Here is a 22917-nt window from a genome sequence, read left to right on the forward strand (position 1 = left end):
GGCAATTAAAGACGTAATCAAACAGACGATGAACACTATTAACAGCAATTATTATATGATGCAATCAAACTTATAGCAAAATTTGGTAGTTCTGTATATTGTTTCAGGGTTGGCATCATCTGAGGGGTTGGCATCATCTCTTCTGAGGTGTTCTAGATCCAGGCTGAGGCCATGTCCACACGTACACGGGTATTTTTATAAACAGTTTTTCCTTCTTCCGATTAAAAAAAAATCTCTGTCCACATGAAAACGCAAACGCATGCTATGATGCACTGTCAAGACCATGCCAAACTAACAGGTGTCGATTTAATATCAACCGTAAAGCCATGTTGGCCAATCAGAAGCCTTAAAAAGTTTCCAGTAGGCGGAGATAACAGAGCAGGCTCCGACGTCACAAGCCAAAAACTCTTGTCTACACGATAACACTGAAACCGGAGTTTTTGAAAATCTTCACTGTGGCAGGCGTTTTTCAAAAATGTTCGGTTTCAGTGACCTGGTGCTGCGTAGCTGCTGTTCCAACCAAGCAAAATTGAAGTTGTTAACCGAAACTGAAGAATAATAATGTGCATTTTATCAGATATAACTGCAGTAAGATTATGAGATGCATTATTTAAATGCTTGACCAAAGAGATGTGTCTTTAATCTAGATTTAAACAGAGAGAGTGTGTCTGAACTGCGGGGAAAGTGTGTTAAATGCATTAATAATTTTAACGCGTTATTTTTCACCTTAATTAATTAATCGAATTAATGTTTATATATATATATATATATATATATACATAAGGGGTGTAACGGGACACAAACATGATGGTTCGGTGTGTACCTCGGTTTTGACATCATGGTTCGGTATGGTTTTGGTACAGCATAAGGAAAAAATACTAAACATATATATTTTTGAATTAAACAATGTTTTACTGAACAAATGGCTCTTTCTTTAAATAAATTCAATTAGAATTTAAATGTTCTTTAAATCTACCTCATAAAATAAAATTAAAAAACATTTGATAAAAATCTACCTCTGCTCCAAACTATAGGGAGCACTTTTACATTAAGCCAACTAAAAGGTCACAATTAACAACAGAGCCCAAATTTAAATGTAATTACTATTTATTTTTAACTATAATAATCAACACTCAAATAAAAAAATTGTATGCAAACATGTAAATTGCAGTCATTGCAGTTTTAAATTAACTTCTAAATTATACAATTTATATTTGTTGTTGAAATATAGCTAATCATTTACACAGTGGCTGTCATAACTTGTTTCATAAAATATTTATTTAAATATAGCCTATATTAAATAATTAAGATATCACTAACAGGTAAAGTAAAATATAATGAGTATATAGTCTAATATTTCACGAAATGCTCTTCTCTAGTCTTAATTTTTCTGGCGAACTGACGAGCTGTGGACACTGATGACTTGTCTGAGGTAAATGAAATGCTATGTGACATTTTGTTTACAAGCTGTTTTAATCGCATCTTTCCGTGAGTGAAACACTGATTGAGCAATTACGAGGCATGAGTTGTTAATTCATGTTTATTTCACATTAAAACTAGTAATAAAGAGGAAGGGATGATCGTGCTCCGTGCGGCCATCAGAACTGAGGCGTTGTGAACATTTTGAGGCTAAACACCTCAGTTCTGACGGCAGCGTATTTACATACATAAATGTATGTATTATTATTATGAGGTGCCAAACAGGAAATAATTATATACAATTCTGAATATATAAATGTATATTATGAATATTTATTTATTTAGTCATTTAGCAGACACTTTTATCCAAAGCGACTTACAAATGAGGACAATAGAAGCAATCAGACAATAGTGTTATAGTCAGAAAACGTAAGTCACTTAATATTAACTTCTTGTCTATTGAACTTTTGTATTAAATCAGTATCACATTTACAAACTCCCTTAAAAATCATTAAAAGCTGTCACTCGTCAAAGAACCTGACACGTGTATAAATTCTCCATCTGTCTCAATAGTTTTATATGTATTTTACTGCATTTTAAATAAACCATACATTTCACGTAAATTAACAGAGCTTTTTGCTTTATTATTATTTGCTATTAATTTATTAAATAGCCAAACCTCAACACCATTAAGGGAAGATCCTTGAGCGCAGCTGATGACGATTTGAACTGACTCTCCAGTGATCAAGAATGCTTAAATATACAAGTGATGTTTTTTCTTTGTGTGTGTGTGTGTGTGTGTGTGTGTGTGTCCATCCAACTATATGTTTGAATTCTTGCTAGTGATATGCGATCTTCACTTCACATATGTGAAGTAGTATAATAAAACTACTGCTCAAATTATGCTCTGAGACTCTGACTCCAAGTAGCACTCCTTCAGTAATTGTAACTACTTATGTATCGTTTGCGGCATTTCCTTCAGCTTCTTGGGATCTGTAACTGTAACTTGAATTCTTGACATAGCTGCTGCTCCTCCTGCAATTAAAGCTTCAGTTAGTGATGCCCCACCAGTAAAAGATTTCAGTACTGCACCTCCAGCAACTGCTGCTCCTGTCATTAAAGCTTCAGTTAGTGTCATTCCACCAGCAGTAGAGGCCAGTACCACATTTCCAGCCACTGCAGCTCCTGAGATTACAGCTGCACATAGTGTCGGTCCACTAGTTGAGGCCAGTACTGCACCTCCAGCAACTGCTGCTCCTGCACCCACTACCACACCTGTCCCCACTAAGGCCACATCTTTAGCCATGTTCAATAGCCTGTTTCTTTCATCCTCCCTTATATTTTCTTCCTCTTCCACCTTCTTTCTCTCTTCTTCCTCGCTCCAACTCTTTCCTTCTTCACAGATTTTTCTCTGAGTTTCTCTGTACATCTCATTTGTATAATGCTCTCCTCCATTCTCCATCACCATTCTGTCCATCTTCTCCAGCAGTTCAGTGACCTGTGATTGATTGTTTCCATCTGTATTATCGAACACATGATACCTGCCTTTACACTGACTAACTAGCTCATTAATCTGCTTATTTTCTGCCAGAAACTGCTTTATAGGTTTATCTAATTGATCTCCTCTAGTGAACAGAATGATGGTGTGACGTGCAGCTTCTTCTCCAAAGTTTTCCTGAATCCATTTCACGGTGTTTTTCTCCTCATCTGTGAATCTCACGTCCAGTCTGAGGACCAGAAGAAACGCATGAGGACCAGGAACAGACATCTCCACACACTTCTCAATCTCTTTCTTCAGTTGTTCTTCACTGATTGATGTATCAAACAGTCCTGGAGTGTCGATCACTGAGATGTTTCTATCATCTACTGTCTGCTGATGCTGTTGGCATTTCTTAGTCACAGATTCAGTAGATAATTCTTCTTTAAATGTTTTTTGTCTCAGGATGCTGTTTCCTGTCGCACTCTTTCCAGCTCCAGTTTTACCCACCATTAAGATCCTGAGATCTCTGCAGTCGCCAGATTTTGTGCGTCTGTTCTGTATGGACTCTAAAACTACGTTTTAGATCAGAAAAATAAATTAAGTTTCATTCAATTTTCAAGAGATGTGTCATTAAATGAAAGAAAAGTGTATTAAAACTGTTCTCACCGGCTTGGGTTCGATGTTGTTCTGTCTCTGTCTGTTGTTTCTTTTGGTCCCATTTTCCTCTTCCGCTTGTTTTCCAGCATTTGTTCGGTTTCTGGACTGTATTTTTTTCTCCCATATTTTCGAATGAGCTTCTCAGTGATTTTACTGATTGTTTGATCAACTCCTCTTCATCATTCTTGTTTTCCTGTTGAACTCTAAATCTGTCTTCATGTAATTCATTTATTTCACTTTTTGTCACATTAGAAAGGAAACTTTTCTTTTCAACGTTTCTTGTGTTCTTATCCTTGACACTGTGCATTTTAATTGTTTCCCAGGCTATTTTTATTTGCTCTTGTTTTATCTGTTCCCCTTGCTCTTTTTTTCTGTCCTTTTCATTTTCTTCCTGTTGTTTTTTATTTTCATTTCTAATCTTTATTGTAGACTTTAAGTGAATCTCATTTTATAATATTTTTCATCATTTTGCTTGATGATTTCATCAATTTTCTCTAGAAGATTGGTGATGTGAGTTTCATTAATCTCACTTTTACTGTTGATCACATGATATTGTCCTCTGCCGTGACTGATTAGGTTCTGAAACTTTCTACTAAACTTAATGTCCATCCATTCTCTGTTTGACATTAGTTCTCTTCTAGTAAACAGCACCATGGTCAAATTCAAGGCTTGAGCTCCAAAGATCTCCTGAATCTTTTCTACAATGTTTCTCTCGTCCTCTCTGAAGGTTTCCAGGTTGATGACAAGCAGGAACATGTGAGGACCAGGATCAGCGAGAGAAAGACTTTTCATCATCTGTTTCTGCAGCTCTTCATCAGTCAGCTGAGTGTTGAAGAATCCTGGAGTGTCGATGATGGAGATGTTTCTGCGCCTTACTCTTCCTCTCTGTATCTCACTCTCTCTGGTTCTGCTCTCTTTAAATGCATCTCGCCCCAGTATTGCATTTGCTGTTGGACTCTTTCCAGCTCCAGAGACTCCCAATAAAACAATCCTCAGATCCTGCACTGTAAGAAAAAACCTGTGAAATTTATGGTAAAAAAAAAGGGCAACTGTTGCTGCCAGTATTTTACCGTAAAAATACGATAGCAACCTATTATGGTTTATGCATTTATGGCAAAAAAAAAAAAACATTATCTGTGGTTCCTGGTGCTTTACTGTAAAAAAAAATACAGTAGTTACTTATTTTACAGTAGTTACTTATTTTTATGGGATTTACGTTTATGGTATTAAAAAACAACAACTTATATTTCATTTCACAAAAGTACTATAATCTGTATTACACATTCATAATATACTCATAATCACCATACCAATGCAAGGGGGAAAAAAATGAGAAAAAACATCCATGGCAATTCAAAGTTCATTACAATTGGTTTTCTATAAGGTGGGGCACATATTAAAGGGGTCATATGATGTTGCTAAATAGAACATTATTTTGTGTATTTGGTGTAATGAAATGTGTTTATGCGGTTCAAGGTTCAAAAAACACATTATTTTCCACATACTGTACATTGCCTTTCTGAAGCGCGTCGATTTTTACAAAGCTCATCGGTCTGAAAAAGCGAGGTGTGCTGTGATTGGCCAGCTATCCAGTGCGTTGTGATTGGTCGAATACCTCAAGCGTGTGACGGAAATGTTACGCCCCTTAACACATTGTGATGATACCCTGTCCGGCCGGAGCGATGATTCAAAAACATTAAAACCCATTACAAACGAGGCATTCGTTGCATCCAGTGGGGACATAATTACGGATTATAATGACTTATACTGTCTTTTTACGCGTTGCGTTGCATCGCGCCGTGTAATTATAAAACCATGTCAGCATTTGTGATCGGAGAAATGACAAACAACAAGCCCTACTCTACACTGCCCAAAAAACTTGCTTTAAATATAAAAAATATCAAATATAAAAAGTCCGGGGGCTAGAGTGAGGAACGGCCGAAGGGCTGAGTGAGCGGAGGCGGCGGGCTTGATAACGGCGCGGCCGGCGGATTCGACGAAGGAGGCTTGCGGCAACCACATGTGACGACCCCGGGCTGGACTCCACTTCGTCCACGGTGAAAGCCGATCCACAGCACGAAGGTGATGTATTTCCTCAGCAACCAGCACGGATCAGCTCCAGGCATGACGAAGCGGATATCGAGAGCCGGTTTAGGTAGGCGTGGCTGACTCTTTAACTTTTATAAAGAATATCTCTTTGGATTTGAGACTTTAGTCTTTGCAACTTTACAGATCTTCTTTATGCACCAAGAGCTTGTAACACTCCAAAGAGTGTTCGAATCGAATCATATTACCCCTTTAATAATATTTTGGTTAAAAGATAGGGGGAAGATGTAAATATCAAACATTAATGATCAAAATAAGAGCTACAAATGCTGACAATCAACAAATATAATTTCTTGTTAAATGTGCGAGTGTATTTAGATAACACTGGTGTTGTCATATGTTAATTAATCAGTGGGAAAATTTCCTCACCGGCACTTATTCTTAATGCTAGCTACATGCATGACAGAGGCATTTACATTTTGTCAGCCTAAAAACAGACTTTAGTCACATGAATGACTAAATAATTTACGAAATGTACCGTTTCCTAACTGCGTGAGCTTAATCAGATTTGTCATAATTATATTTTACTAAATAAATATCTGGGGGACCAGATATAGCCATTGTGCACATTCTTAAATTGCACACATTTATGTGCATATGGCAGTGCAGTACATAGTATTTCTTCTTCATTATTATTTAACATCGTTATTTAAATCAGTTGAAGTAACCCATCAGCTGATTTACTAGAGTTGGGTGTGTCCAATAAGAAATCTAAAATATGCACTCCTAGGGTTGCTTCAGGACAACATTGGGAACCACTTGTATATGCATTTTTTATCCTCTTATGTCAATTAATTTTCCACAGAAAGTGGTATGACTTTCATTCCCACCACCATAATATTACATAATAATCAGCTGAACCTCACAAAATAAACTGATATATAGACTAATGTTTTGATTGTTTAATGTAATAGTGATCATATATTATGCAATCTTTACTATACAAACTTTATTATCATGAAATATCAATAATGTCGGACCACATTTACCTTCAAAATAATAATACAACTGTCTCAGTACTGAATTGATATATTGGTGATGATCTGGTAGTGAGGAACATGTAAGATGGTAAATTATGTGACAGATTCACAGTGTTCAGTTCAGATGTGCTTTACCTTTCATGTTAGTTGACAGACAAGAAAAGAGATGTGGATAGAGACCATTGTGTGAGATGAAAAGCATTGTGAGCTGCGAACAGGCTTGGTTACTTAATTCAAAGGATATTGAGTAAGTAAAAGTTTGTGTTCACTACCAGAAACAAAAAGCACAGCATATCATTTAATTCTCAGTACTTTATTGTAGTATGTGAGTGTCATATTAGGTTATTTAATTTAGACTAACCTTTATATCCTGATGCCATGATGTTTGTTTTGCCTCTCAGAGTCTCTCGTTATGTCTCTCGGTCTGACAGTATGAACTTAATGAGAGTAACTGAAAGTGTATAAACTGTCTCACACTCAATAAATCAGGACACCACCCACTGGCTGTATATATTACACACTTACGAGCACATACAGTACTGTTTTTGCATGTAATGCCCAGTCTCTTATCCAAGAAGTTAACCAGTTAGTTTCTGAATTGAGTTACTTGAACATCAGGTATAAAGAGAGGAGACTTATTGACAGATAAAATATGTAAATAAATAAATACATCACTTGTCTGTTTTTTTTCAGGCAGTCGTATTTACTATGTTTACCATGGTAATGCGTGCATAGTCTTTTGCATTGCATATTTCTGCTTTGTTGCTCATTGTTACGGGGCTGACAAGACGTGAGACGTGCGGATCCATGTGCAAGCTTTATTAAAGCAGAGAGGAGGTCAGAAACACAGGCAGGGTCGAACGGTGGCAAACAGGTATATGGCGGGCAAGACACAAGAATAATCCTAGGGCTAGCGTAGGTCAACGATCGGCGAACAGAATCAAAAGGGTGAGACTAGAGGGATAAATTCAGGAAAACAGGCAAAGATCAGAAACCAAGAAAACAGACAGGGCAAGACTAGGCTAGGACTGGGAAACTAACGAGGGCTCTGTAAAGTAGCTATCACTGCTGGCGATAAGCGCATACAATACTCAGCCGTTTGATAGGAGTCAGATTGAGTGATATATAGTGAATGTGTTATTGGATACAGCTGTGTGCAATCAGTGCTGTGTGCAATCAGTACAATGGATGATGGGATATGTAGTCCGGGATGATATGCAACAGTTTGTGTAGTGCGAGAGTCAATGTAATGGAAAGGGTTTTACAAGTCTTTAATGTTTATGTTAGCTGGTAACTATATGAAATGATCCGCGGCGCTGACACTCTCCATTCTCCAGACGCGGAGAAACTCCGACACTCCGAAGCTTGTTTACTTCGAACTGGAAGACACTTTGACGCAAGGCCTCATGGGGCGTAGGAAACTTGGAAAATGGTTTTGTAGTGGGAGGGGCACACACCACTTCTGAAACCTATATCAGATGTAAAAACTTCTGGTGTGTGTGCAAAGTTTCATGAGTTTTCAAACATGTTTAGGCCCTCAAAAATGTTTATAATTTTGCAGAAGAAGAAGAAGAAGAAGAAACAGAGCAATTCCAAGAGGTACTCGGTCCCTAATAGACACTTGGGCCCTAATAGACACTCGGTCCCTAATAGACACAGGAATTTCAACAGGGTCCTTGTTACACAGTGCTTGGGCCCTAATTAGATCCCGTCTTCTTGCAATTTTGTCTTTAATTAGATCCCGTCTTCTTGCAAGGTTGTCTTTTGTTTTCTTAAGTTCATCCAAGATGTCCTGTTGCTGATTAATGACTTTCCTCATTTCAACAATGAATTTCCCGGCTTTTGACGCCATCTCACTTTCACTTATTTGGTGATTTCCTGCTAGTTTGTCCATGTCATCGAGTGTCTTGTTGTCTTCGATAACCGAGAGAATGTCGAGCACAAGGCTAATGCCAGCAAAAACTCCTGTAAGGGTTGTAGTCAGACGCACAGTTTTAGACGCCTGTGCAGCCACTTCACCAATGTCATCTATCCGTAAGATGCGTAATATTTCACTGGCACCGGCAGCATATTTAAATAAACCACTGATATCATCCTTTGGTTTATTAAGGTGTGTCAGTATTTCATTAAAATGTTTACAAATGACATTCAGAATGTCAGTCATAGGGGTGATTTTGTTCTGAAATTCTTCAAGTCCGTTTTTGGCATTTTGTATGAATTTCTTCTGATCGTGCATTTTCATGAAGTTTAAGACTCCATTACAAACTCCACCACCTAAGGCCACAGCTGACCCTATGCCTGCCACAGCAACAGAAGCCCCCAGAGTAAATGGAGCTAAAGCTAATCCTGCAATGGTGGCGACTCCTCCAGCTATTCCCACTATTCCTCCATCTCTAGCGACTTCAGTATACTGTCTGAATTCTTTTTCAAATGTATTCATGAGATGACTCAGTGACTTTATGTTCTTCTGGAGTTCATGGTAATGTCTCTCATAGAGTGCAATGAATTCCTCGTCGAGACGAATAACATCAGATCTAAAGAGAATATAAAAATTAAGAATTTATTATTCTATATTGTACCATTTGTAATATATTTTTTTATGAATGGTAATTATTAGCATATATGGTACTTATTATATGTTGATAAAACTGAGTTTCATTAGTTTATTTTGATTCTTTATACTACATAATAAAATATTCAAATTTTTGTTTAAACAACCAATGAATCTGGTCCACTGAATAAAGTGAGTATAATGCATAAGAACTCTCTTACAGCATATCTTGAGGTTCATCATCCATGCTGTTCCGTCGGTGGTGACGAGTGGATGATGCCATTGTTGCTCTGATTAAGAAAACACTTGTACATTATCTGTATAAATTTATTATACTTTCCCATAATATATAACAAAACATAATTATGAGGTTCTTGATCAAATAACAATATTTGTTTCTATTCTTGTTAAAACTTACTCTTTTTCGAAAATATGTGTTTGTGCATTTTCCGGATATTAAAGAATAAAGAATATAATATAATCTTTTCAAAAGAAATAGAAATCATTTTTTTGAGTAACAGCGCACACTACTTAAGGAAGTAGCCTAAATCTTTCAGATAAGAGAAAAACTGTTACTGTCACTGCTGCTTAGGTGAGTGCTGTTTAGTCTGTTTTGTTGTGTATTATATATTTGCCTTAATAATAAAAAAGGAAGATATTAACATGCAATTTTTCCTCTTCTTTGAGAATTTCTGGACAAAACCTAAGATTAAGTTCAAAAGTGCTTTCCATGTTTGGATCGACATACATTTGCGAACACACATTTTCTGCAATGACGTGCATCAAGTCACGTTTCCGTGCGCGTCTTACAAACTGCAACTTCATTGTGCTGTTACTCCTTTTGAGCCGAATTTCACCAAATTGGTCTGCTCCCGACAACATCAGGTGTCCCATTAATGGTAAGTAGAATTATACTTTCTAATAATAATAATAAATCTAATTGTAATCATTTAGATACCTTAATATGTGGCTAGTTTGCATTTGTGACGTCATATGTAAATATGCGGCCCGTGAGACTTGAACTTGGACATAGTGCGGCCCACTGAAAAAAAAAGGTTGAGAACCACTGCTCTAGACCATGCGTACTCACTCTTTTACTGGATTTTAAAGTAAGGAATCTATTTGTAAAACCTAAAAACCCTGAATTATGTGACTGAAAATAAAGTTATACCTTGAAAATAAAGTTAAACCTCCGCATCGCATTGTGCCTAACAACGCCCTTTAGCCATGACTTATTTACAATACAGCACGGCCTCTCATACCATATTGCTTACTTGTAGCTTATCTCAAATTTTTTTTACACTTTTGTCAAACTACTTTTATTGCTTAGAACACAATTAAACAGAACCATCAGATATCAAAATGATGCCCTCTGACAACATACTAATTGCGCTTTACATTATTGACTGCATCCGGACACTCGTCAACGACCAAGGCAATGCAAGTATCGTACATTTAACTAAACAAAACCGAGGTTTAGTATAAGCTATAGACCCCGTTATAAACGGCGCTGATGGTTTTACTCAGGTGGTTAACTGACTCTTTTCATAGCTTCATTCTCTGGTTTTCATCCATTAAGTCTCATTTGCCCTTTCCCCATGTATGAGTGATTGTATGTTTGTTTGTTTGTTTAGATTAGTTATGTTTGTTAGCATTTAGTTAATAAAACTTTTGTGCACGAATTACATGAGTTTCTGGTCCTGCTTGTGAATAATATCCCTTTACGATTCTGATCCAGCTACATGCTCTAATGCATTAATACTGTAGGAAAGATATTTTCTGTGGCCACGAAAATATTTCTTAGAGTTGATATGAACTTACACTGAATGTTCACTGGACGAACCGATTAGTTGATGGCAATTTAATTCTGCTACAGTTACTACTGGCTGCTGATATAAATAATTGTATGTAAATAATTACAATTAATTGTGATTAATTACATTTCCCTCTTGAGCTAATTTTCTACATATGTTACGACCCGGGGTAGCACCTGTTCCCTAAACGGGATCTGTTCGCCTCTAGCTGGCGTTCTAGGTTATGGTTTTGCTTTGTGTATGTGTCTTGTCTGTTTGCAGGGTGGGGACAAGCGGCAGGTGCGGTGGGTTACTATGATGAGTAGACTAATTAAAGGATCTCTGTCCTCCAGCGTGGTGTGCCTCGTTTGAGCTTGACTTCTCTCCAGCACCAGATTTTGAGCCTTCTTTAATATTTAGTCTTTTGTTGTTTTCTTTTCTCTTCCTTTTTTTGGGTTTATCTTTAGTATAAATTACTTTAATAAATGTTTATTCTGAGTTAACTTACTTTGTGCATGGCCTCCCCATTTATGTTACGCTGCGCAGGCAAGTGAACATTTTGGTATTGAATTGGCTTTACCTAAAACAGCTAAAAATTAAGACAACTTTGTAAAGCTGTTAAAGAAAAATTTGTGGATAGCCAACTCTGTCCAAGCTGTTGTCATAGCCTTTTTTTTTTTTTTTTGCAGTGGGGCAACTCAAGAACACCGAACACACAAGTAATCTGGCTCTTTTGCCCCAAGGCCCATGCTGCTTTGTCAAGTCAACATTTAAAGTTTGTTTACGAACTTTAGCTTCTAGTTATTATTATTATCAAGCCAACACATTGTTATGCTGTTTAAACTTATTATGTTGGCTTGACAAAGTCAACATATTATGCTATTTAAACTTCTTGTTATTATTCTTCTGAGACTAAATTTTCCAACTCTAATTCGTCCCAGGGCTTTAATGCCACAAGCCCCAAACTTGGCAGAGACCTGGGCCCTAAAGTCTAGTTTGTTGCTATATCGTTTCAGACTGATCAGACTTATAGTTTTCCTATAAATAATTAATAAAAATGAAAAAGTTCCCATAGACTTACATTGGTTGAGAAAAAGTGCCCCCTCTAGAGGACAATTCCACTCCACTAGAGGGAGGAGCCAGATAACTCCTCTCACTTAGTTTCACTTTCAGATCGGTTAAAAATACAAATAAATACATAGATTACATTCATACTGACAAGCTAAACCAACATATCTGATCATTACCAGGTCAGGGCTCATTAATAATGACTGTCTGGCCAGAGAGCAGTGTGAAAGATGATAGATCTGTGACCGCACCGATCAGCAAGTGCACTCCATACGTGCTCACAAAACTACAGCATTTACACATGTTTTAAAGCCTTTAAAATTAAAATATTCAAGTGATTGTATACAATCCACCCATTAGAACACAACAAGAGCTAAATTGTTTGTGAGCTGTTTTATGTGTAACTGAAAGCCTGGCTTCGGGCTTCTCTGATCACGAGTGAAGTGATCATTTGCATGTGTTTTAAAGCTTTTTAAATTAAAACACTCCAGCGATTGAACAAAATAAAAGTAGAAGAACATATTAAACAGCTAAATTTAGTGCATGTGAGATATTTTATATGTTTTACTGACATGCATGTCGCAATCGCGGCAGCTGCTCTCGGCTCACGGACAACTACATACAAGAAACTACATCATTTGCACGTGTTTTAAAGCCTTGTAAATTAAAACACTCCAGCGATTGAACACGATAAAAGTAGAAGAACATATTAAAGAGGTAAAATGAGTGCTTGTGAGACATTTTGTGTTTAACTGCAGAGCAACGCATCGCGGCTTGCTGCTGTCGGCGCTGAATGGATAAACACATTCAAGATTATTTCAAAATATATGATAGCTTGGTGAATATAATCAGTCGTTTATGTCTCAAGTGAACATACACTGTTGAGAAATAAATCGGATGTGGATCATTATGATTATTATATTGGATTTGAACATTGATTGACCACATTTACCATCTGTCTTCAATTTTAATCCATAAAAACTACAAAATCATTTGTCTTGGCATTTATTTATTTATTTATTGCTCTAACAAGAATCAATCTATATTTAATGAAAACTATGCAATGTTATTTTACATTTGATTTTTCCATTTCTGCATCTAAACACCTACAAACCTAAAACCTGCTCTTTTATGCTATTGTTTGCAATTTGATTATTGCTCAATTTAACTAGTATCTATTATCATAATAAATTTGTTTGTTAGAATAGAAAATTACAGCAGTCTATAACAAATATTACCAGTTTGTATACAAGCTGCTTAAAATGCACTTGACTTTCACTTTTTGAAATTTAAATCCTAAAAAAAAAAACCTTGTAAACAGTCATATTTATGAAAATGTACTTAAAAGTGCTTGAACTATTGAAAAACAATATATATGAAATTAGTGTTTAATTTTTGCCAATGACAATTTTTGTTGTCATAAAAAGCTACTTCATTACAATACAAAATAACAAGGGTCTATAGAAAATATTATGCAAACAAAAACTTTTGTAATTTTTTAGTCGTTGTATTGTTTATATTATATATAATAACCATTTAACAACTGACATAATAATCAATCATTACTGCTTAAAAATCTAAGTTGAAAATTCAACTCTTAAAGCATGAAATAAGATACTGAATAAGTGAGTACCGAATCAGCAAGTTTAATGTGGGTATATTATCAGTAAAGTAATCATTAAACATTTGTAATTATTCAAAAATATTGGCCATTTATATTGTGATTCAGAGATGAAGGCCATAATACTAATGTTGTCCACACGAGGGAGCCACAGGATAGCAAATCCTTCAAGATCTCAGTTCAAAGACTGAAAATAATTAAAGAAATTGACTTGTAGTAATAAATTGCGCATAAATTCATTTTATTTTCATTAAGTTTAAGAAAGCCCAATATAATAAGTGTGCAAAAACTCTAATCTCCTCAATACTTATAGAATATTTCGCATCCAGCTAGCCAACTCTGTCCAAGCTGTTGTCATAGCCTAATAGGCTTTTTTATTAGAATAGAAAATAGCAAGGGTCCATAGAAAAATACTATGAAAACTATAACTGTTATAGTTTTTTTTGCAGTGGGGCAGCTCAAGAACGCCGGACACACAAGTACTCTGGCTGTTTTGCCCCAAGGCTGCCCAGGCTGTCTTTGTCAAGCCAACATCAAAGTTTGTTTACGAACTTTAGCTTCTAGTTGAATTTGTTTTGATCTTGTTGTATGGACCTGAACAAATTGCATGGAAAATATTTCCTTAATTTAATTAAGTTCACTGAACAGTATTTATTTATTTATTTTTTAGTGTGTGAACCAAGGACATAGTGTCTGGGTATGCAATGTATGTACATGCATATAGTCCCAAACATAAATATTTATACATAAATATAAGAATCACTAACTTTATTGCTTAAAAATGGCTTTTAGTTTGATGGTATGTCACCATAACAGTCTCCATAGTAGTTTTTTATTGTTAATAAAAAATAAATTTTAAGGAATGTGATTAATCTAAAATAAGTTCCTCTAACATTAAGAGAACTGGACATTTTAACATTCCAACAACCAAAATAAAATGTTTGGAAAATGTTATTAGAAAAAAAAATGTGTTAGCTGTGTGTAAATCATTTTAGATTTAAAATCTTACTCTTAACTGAACATGGGAAAAATATAAATGTCTTTTTTGCTTGTGTAGTGCTTACTGAAATCTGTCATGTATTTGTGATATTTTATATGCTATAAATAAAATGTACCAATGCAACATTTAAACATTAAAAATTATTATTTTGTGCTACAGTAATGCAAAAATTCACAACTGAAAATGACAATACTCTCTCTTACACATTTGTATTTAAATTATAATATAAAAGTTGACAGTCCACATACTGTATTTGGAGTCCTTCCATCCATTTTTTTAATGTTATTAACATTCCAAAAATCACCTAAAAACTTAAATCACCTAAAACCTTCACCTTTCAAAATGCGAGTAATTTTACTCTAATGTAAAAACTGTTCATGTAAATTCAGCCCACCTGGAATCTGTAACAGCTGCTGGATTGAACCTCACAGAAGATCTCAACTGTTATCTGCTGACCAAAAAAAAAAAAAAAAAAGTAAAATAAATTTTTATGTACTTGTAAAACAGTACAGCAGTATTTGCACATAAACAACCAATGTATTTATATATGTGTTTAGGAGGAATATTATGCACGGTTAAATAATTTCAAGAAAGAAAGAAAGAGACATAAGTATAAATATTTGTACACACCTGGAGTCCAGTTTGGCTGAATAATGGTGAAATACTGCTCTATTTAGTGAATAATTAAGTCCCTCCCAACCAAATCCAATCGGCGAGTATGGAACACATTTCCATTCTGTATGTGTAGTGCTTTCAGAAATGTGCATTTAAATGTATTAATTTAACAGACACTTTTATCCCAAGTGACTTACAAAGGAGGAAAACAACTGCTAATACAAAGTTTCAAACAAAGTGTTATGTTCGAACATGGGAGATATAAAAATAGTAAAAGCATATTAGTTTTGCATAGAAGCAGGATGCAGCTCTCATGAAAGAGATAAACTTTCAGTAGCATTGATAAACATGTCTGAACATCTGATTTGTTTAACAAACAAGGATGTGTCACATGCACGCAACCTCTTCGTGGATACATGAGAAAAGTTAAGAAATTAGTTCTTCATTGTGACTGTAATTAATAAATTACCAATTAAAAATAAATAATGGTCTAATTTTGTCAATAATGTAAATAATGATGAGATCACATTTTTAAAATATATCAATTAGGTTTAGGGTTAGGAGATGCAATATACAGTTTGAATATTGTAATATTGTATATTGTAAAAAAAGAAATGATGCAAAGCCCCCATAAAACATGGAAACCCAACAATTAAGTAATGACATTTTTCAATTTTCAGTGACTTAAAGGGAGTAATACTGTACATTATTTATATGGTTAATAATCTGTTAAAGCATAAAAACACTAACTAGTGTATGAGCTAGTTAAACAATAATTATTTTGTTGCAGTGACAATGAATGAAGAACTCACAATTTGTATATAGACTTATGTATTAACAATGTATAGACTACAATATATAAACTATGAGCTAACTATAATCTGAGAGTTAGATTTGTAAATACTTTAAGTGGTACTTAATGTTGAAATTAACATAACTGAGATGAATGAATGCTATTGAAGTATTGCTCATAAGATTAACAAATATAACCTTACAGTAAAGTTTAACCTTTAAAAGTACCTATTTATGTTTTTTTAATGCAGAAAAAGAAAAATTTTTCGTATATGCATACAAAGTGCTTGCTGTAAGCCCATCTGATTCCTATTAATAACGTGACATTTAAAATAAAACTAAAATGCAGCAGAAGTTATGCAAACATTATGCAAACAATACTACACAATGAACTAAAGAAGGTATTATATACTGAGTAGGGATGCTCATTTTAACCGGTTAACCCAGGTTAACCCACCGTAAGAATTTTGACCAATTAATACAATCAGTTAAATGGTTTAAAAAGTCATTTATTTATTTATTTATTTTTTTCAGTAATTTATCAAAATATTTAAAAAGGTTTGCTGCATAGTTAAAATACGCCTATAAAAATGGCGTTTTTTTTAGAGAAAAAATAACCACAAGTCGCATTTAATTATTTCATTCAGAAATAGGCCTAATGCCGACGTGACATGTTTACAAACATTATAATAAACACTGTAAACATAACATTTAATTCCCCTCACTCCACAACAAATCCTTTCAATTAACAGTATTTAGAAAAGAACAGGAATTAAAAATATAAGAAGCTATAGCTATATAAACGACAAGCCAAAACGAATTAATTTAGGTTAAAACGAAACTGAAACCAACGTTGGGTCTCTCATTCGACACAAAATCAAAAATGCTTCCGTATTCGCGATGTATTTGAATGACAAAATATTATTTATTATGTACTTCACTCGTGTTCCAATATCCACGTAAAACAAAATGTTTTGCATAACATCACGGCGGTACGGTGATAACGCTTAACGGCACAGATTTTACTAGTGTGATTTTTAGTGTTTTTTTCCATATGTTTGACTGACTGTATTTTATTATGATAATGAAAAGGTTGCATTATTGTCAAGGTAGCAATGCTTAACTGTGTGCGCGCATGCGGCGCCGGCGCAATCACTTGAGTTTTTTCCTTCCAACAATGGAAGCAACTACTCCTTTTAGTCATAAAGATAATAAATTTCGTAAATGGTTTGCCTTTATGTGTACATTCACAATAAAAACAAATCTTTGTGCTTTTGTAAAGAAAGAAAAAAAAGAAAAATAGGATGCCCGTCTGGTTTCCTTTCGCGCAGCAAAAAAATTAACCGAAACTCTGCATATAGGCTACCTGTTGCACAGTTTTTCTTTCGTTTTCTTCATTTATTATTTAAAGGTGGGATAAGTGATTTCTGGTAGACAATGTTGACATTTGAAATCACCAAAACAAATAATGTTAGACCGTGTCTACACCAGACGCGAGTGGCACGGCGTGACAAAATACTATAGAACTCATTATAATCAGTGATGCTGTCTACACCATAGATATATATATATATATATACATATCTATGGTCTACACTGGATGCGGCGCGGCATGACAAATCCCCAACAGAAAATACATACTAGGCTACTTGTTGCACAGTTTTTTCTTTCGCTTTCTTAATTTATTATTTAAGCGCTGCAGGTGCGTGATGTGATATGATGACCACGTGAATCCTTATGTTCTGTTGTTTGCTGCGTTTTGCGCATGTAAAATTAATCCCCGGTAAACAAATGTTAGTATTTTAATGGGTCACCGACACTTATCCTTTCTAATTTCATTTAATTCTAATTTAAAATAATCTTGTCGGTTAACGGTTAATAATCAGTTAACGACCGTCGGTCGTCGGTTAGGAGAAATAGCTGAAATGAACATGCCTAATACTGAGCAAACAAGGAACAGCTGTGTGTAGTCAAATGAAACAATAACCATGGCAACAGAAGAAAATGGAAAGCAGACATAGAGAATACATAAATAAAACAAAAATACAAGAGACAAGAAATGTTACGTTTGTAAACAAAATAAAATAAAAAAAATCACATTTTACTGACTGATTGTGTAAGCTAGTTGGACAGACAAAGAAAATGTTGTTGCCCTGTGTGTAATAACAAGTGATATTAGCCTATTTATAACCACATTATAACCAATCAAAAGCGATTATGTTGAGATTACGAATGCAATGGCTAATCAGAGGCGTTCAGATGAGTCCTTGCTGAAACATAATTTTTTTCTAAGCACATTTTACTGATTCTAAAGCACATCAATCTTAACTTGTAACTTATATAATAATTTATGAATGACATATGTGGCCCTGGAGCACAAAAGCAGTCTTAAGTCTCTGGGGTATATTTGTAGCAATAGCCAACAATACATTGTATGGGACAAAATTATCGATTTTTCTTTTATGCCAAAAATCATTAGGATATTAAGTAAAAGATCATGTTCTGTGAAGATAGTTTGTAAATTTCCTACCGTAAATATATTAAAACTTAATTTTTAATTAGTAATTTGCATTGCTAAGAACTTAAGGCGATTTTCTCGGTATTTAGATTTTTTTGCACCTTCAGATTCCAGATTTCTCAAATAGTTGTATCTTGGCCAAATATTGTCCTATCATAACAAACCATACATCAATGTAAAGCTTATTTATTCAGCTTCCAGATTATGTATACATCTCAGTTTCAGAAAATTGACCCTTATGACTGGTTTTGTGGTCCAGGGTCACATATTAGAAGGATTATGTTTACATATGTACATATTTTCACCAATGTTACGTTTTAAAATGTTTATTTCTTTAGTGTCAAGGAGAAAGTAAATTACGATTACGTTTGGTGTTAGCCCACATGTATGTAGCCTATTCCTATTTGAGAGTGAACGGTACGTCGTCTCCTTCTAATGGTGCTTTTGATAGGTAAGTTGACATAAATTTGATACATGCCCAGCCTATATGAAATGCCAGTTTTCATCATTCCCCAGATGCCATTTAGCCATGTTTGTGATGGCCTTAAATTGATTTCATGTCTGATTGTCATTTGGTTCAGGTGTGTGTCATTAATTACCCTCATTAGCCCTCCTATTTAAGTTGTGTTCAGTTCACTGTTTGTTGTCTGGTCTACTAAGTCCATATGTGTGTTTTCTGTCTGTCTGTTTTGGAATTATCCTCTTGTGTATTAATTAAAATCTGTTTGCATTGCTCATCATCTTCCTTGTGCGCTTCATTCCACCGTAGCGTGACAGTGCAGAGCTGTAGCTGAATAGTTAGGCCTACTACGCTACTGTATTTTAATGTTGATCATTATGGTGGTATTTGGAGAGCCAAATATTTTCTGAGGTGGTACTATGTATACATCTCAGTTTCAGAAAATTGACCCTTATGACTGGTTTTGTGGCCCAAGGTCTCATATAATGTTTAACAAAAGCTGAATGTGAAATTCACTGGTAAAATATATATATATATATATATATATATTTGATCATTATGGTGGTATTTGGAGAGCCAAATATTTTCTGAGGTGGTACTTACTAAAAAAAGTTTGAGAAACACTGGTTTAATTGATCGTCTCTGTTTGGATCATAACCATATGGCAACCTGTGTTAACTCTTTTTCATTCAAAGCTTCATAACCTATAATCATCCCATGTTATTATTAACAACTATTAACCCAAATAGTGTGAAATAACAGAATCAACAGATACATACATAATCAGAATACATACAGGCACTTTTACGAACATTTAATGTTAAGCAGCACTGGGTAAACCAATCTAAAATTTTTGTCATTGCAATAGATCATTTTTGTGCCACCTGTTCTTTTGTTTTGTGATGTACATAAATCACAGTGTCATCTGCGTACATTTGAATATGTACATCAGGACAAACATCTGGAAAGTCATTCAAGTACAACTAAAGAGTAATGGCCCTAGGCTTGAGCCCTGAGGAACACCTGTAGAACAGTCTCCTACAGAAGATATGTGTGTTTTAATCCGGGTACACTGTTTCCTTGATGTAAGATAAGACTCAATCCATTTTATTGTATCTTCCGAGAAACTAAAGTGTGATAATTTAGATAATAAGATATTGTGATTTAGTTTATCGAATGCCTTTTATAGATCAAGGAACACAGCACCCACAACCCCACCCTTATCTAATTTTCACAGAATTTGCTCAATAAAATAACATACAGCAGTTTCCGTCGAATGCTGTTTACGAAACCCAAATTGCATAGGACACAATAAATTATTTTGTGTATCTAAGAAATTCACAATTTGCTCAGTTACTACTTTTTTTCCACTATTTTAGACACTACTGACAGAATTGAAATCGGCCTATAATTTGAATCACCTATCTTAAAAACTGGGGTAACTAACCCCGTTTTCCAACAATTTGGGGAATATAGAGTGTCTAATTGATAAATTCACAAAATGAGTAATTGGTACTAAAAAAAAAAATCACTATTATTTTTTATTTTAAATTACAGTCTAGACCATCTATATCTTTGGCATTGGAGTTTTTAAAATCTTTTATAATATCCTGAATTGTACACTCAGTAACTGTTGTCAAATGAAATGCAGGTTGTACTAAATTCACTGAATTCATTTTTTTTGTATCTTATTCCAAATGTATTACTCAAATTTTGGACTGAATCAACAAAATAATTATTAAATACATCTGCAATTTCATCAGGTTTATTAATTATACTTCCTTTAGCATCCAATTATAAATATTTATTACATGATTTAATGTCTTTCTTTATCAATTTATTAATAATTCGCTATACCCTTTTACTATTGCCTTTAGCCTCATTTAGAATATTAACAAAAAATTGTGCCTTAGCCTGCCGTAATGTCTTAACTACCTTATTACTTAAATTATTAAAAAGAAGTCTATCCTGTTGCAAACCAGATTTTATAGCTTTTTTTAAAGCAGTATCACACTTTTTCATAAGCATCCATACCTGTTAATTAATCCATGGTAAATTATTCTTTCTATAATTATTTCCAACTAGTTTTGTATATTTATCCCTTACGTTTTTAGCTCCTTTATATATATTCTATGTGCAATTTCCAGGTTTTTAGAAGATAAATGTGGTTGCCAATCAATTTTTCCTTCTTCAGAAGCACTCATATTCTTTTTTGGTATTCTATATGAATAGTTCTGGTTACTCTGATTAGTATTATGGTATACAAATCTATTCTTATTCAACTTCCTAGAAACAAGTATTAAATTGTGATCTGAAAATCCAGTTAAAAGATTGAAGGTCTTTGAAATTCTGTCTGGTTTATTAGTAAAAATAAGATCTAATAAAGTTCGAGAAGTAGTTGTAATTCGTGTGAAAGGGCCCTGAACCAATTGTGTAAAATCATGAAATTTAGTTATTTCTAGAGCCCGACTGATATATAGTTTTGCCGATATTATCGGCCGATATGAGCCTGTTGCCGATATATCGGTATCGGCGAATATGCTGCTGATATGAAATTTTTTTTTACAGAACATATAATGTAGATAAAATGCTTGAAATGGTGTAATTACTTAGTTTGTCCAGCAGAGCGCGCTCCATTGTTTGCTACTGGCGACCTGGATGAAACGCTTTAAAGCTTAAGTCAATGGAAAACCATTGAAACTTTGAACGGCCATATCTCCGTAACGGCGCGGCAAATCCGCACCAAATTCGGGGGATCCCTTCAGCCCGAGGAACCCTCTCGAACGCAAATCGAGTGTACGTCTAGAGGCCCTCTTTCGAATGAGACCACCGCGCGTGGATAGCCCCCGGGGGTCGGGAGTTAGGGGTGGGCTACCGACACGCGGAGGGTGGCGTTCGAGAGGACTCCTTGAGCTGAAGGGATCCCCCGATGAAATCAGTTTTTTTTCGTAGCGACTCTCAATTTTATAATGCCTATAGCACCAAAAGTTGGACACTTAGAGGAATGAAACCGGTGTCATATTCACCAGCTTGATCTGTGATTTTTTTCACAGCAAAGCTCTTGTCCGTAAACCCCTTGGTAAGTCCGCTAGTAAGGAATGTGAAAGAAAGGCGTTCTTCATGTTTATCGTCTATTACCAATAAACACGCATGTTTTTGTATTGTGCTGGAATACAAAAACATTGTTTTAGGTCGAGCTCGATTTGTGAAAACTTTCACAATCGCGTATTATATCGTGTGGCCTATTCTGATTTGCAAAAGTTTCACAGTGCAATGTTGGTCAGTTAACCCTTCCCTGATTCATTTACATTTTGATTTGTGAAAACGTTCACAGTGATGTTACTGACCGAACCGTTATCTGACCATAACTGCACTATTATGATCTGTGAAAACTTTCACAGTTTAATACAGGTCAGCTGACCCTTCCCTGGGTCACTAACATCACTATTCTGATCTGTGAAAACTTTCACAGTTCACTACGGGTCAGCTGACCCTTCCCTGGGTCACTAACATCACTATTCTGATCTGTGAAAACTTTCACAGTTCACTACGGGTCAGCTGACCCTTCCCTGGGTCACTAACATCACTATTCTGATCTGTGAAAACTTTCACAGTTCACTACGGGTCAGCTGACCCTTCCCTGGGTCACTAACATCACTATTCTGATCTGTGAAAACTTTCACAGTTCACTACGGGTCAGCTGACCCTTCCCTGGGTCACTAACATCACTATTCTGATCTGTGAAAACTTTCACAGTTCACTACGGGTCAGCTGACCCTTCCCTGGGTCACTAACATCACTATTCTGATCTGTGAAAACTTTCACAGTTCACTACGGGTCAGCTGACCCTTCCCTGG

General features: G+C 35.1%; 3 protein-coding genes across 3 annotated transcripts in view; all 3 read right to left on the reverse strand.

Moving 5' to 3' along the window:
• LOC107680187 (gastrula zinc finger protein XlCGF57.1-like) overlaps positions 1 to 22917 on the reverse strand; it is a 964523-nt gene that overhangs the window by 519321 nt on the left and 422285 nt on the right. The window lies entirely within an intron of this gene.
• Positions 2207 to 3868, reverse strand: LOC107680188 (GTPase IMAP family member 7-like). Its single transcript, XM_016475974.1, has 2 exons — positions 3566 to 3868; positions 2207 to 3465 (listed from the first exon to the last, which is right to left on the reverse strand). Exons 1-2 carry the CDS (start codon positions 3861 to 3863, stop codon positions 2369 to 2371), a joined length of 1395 nt encoding a protein of 464 aa, XP_016331460.1. The 5' UTR covers positions 3864 to 3868; the 3' UTR covers positions 2207 to 2368.
• Positions 3959 to 7071, reverse strand: LOC107680205 (GTPase IMAP family member 4). Its single transcript, XM_016476010.1, has 2 exons — positions 7004 to 7071; positions 3959 to 4560 (listed from the first exon to the last, which is right to left on the reverse strand). The coding sequence occupies exons 1-2, from the start codon at positions 7020 to 7022 to the stop codon at positions 3989 to 3991; spliced, it is 591 nt and encodes a 196-aa protein (XP_016331496.1). The 5' UTR covers positions 7023 to 7071; the 3' UTR covers positions 3959 to 3988.

The sequence above is a fragment of the Sinocyclocheilus anshuiensis genome, unplaced genomic scaffold (assembly GCF_001515605.1).
Source record: "Sinocyclocheilus anshuiensis isolate Anshui unplaced genomic scaffold, SAMN03320099.WGS_v1.1 scaffold492, whole genome shotgun sequence".
Taxonomy (NCBI): domain Eukaryota; kingdom Metazoa; phylum Chordata; class Actinopteri; order Cypriniformes; family Cyprinidae; genus Sinocyclocheilus; species Sinocyclocheilus anshuiensis.

What these genes read in the sequence shown, in the direction of transcription:
- LOC107680188 (XM_016475974.1), bottom strand. Translation starts at nt 3,863, where the DNA reads ATGCACAGTGTCAAGGATAAGAACACAAGAAACGTTGAAAAGAAAAGT. An exon ending in ACAACATCGAACCCAAGCCG is followed by an intron (nt 3,466 to 3,565) that starts GTGAGAACAGTT and finishes ACGTAGTTTTAG; the next exon opens with AGTCCATACAGAACAGACGC.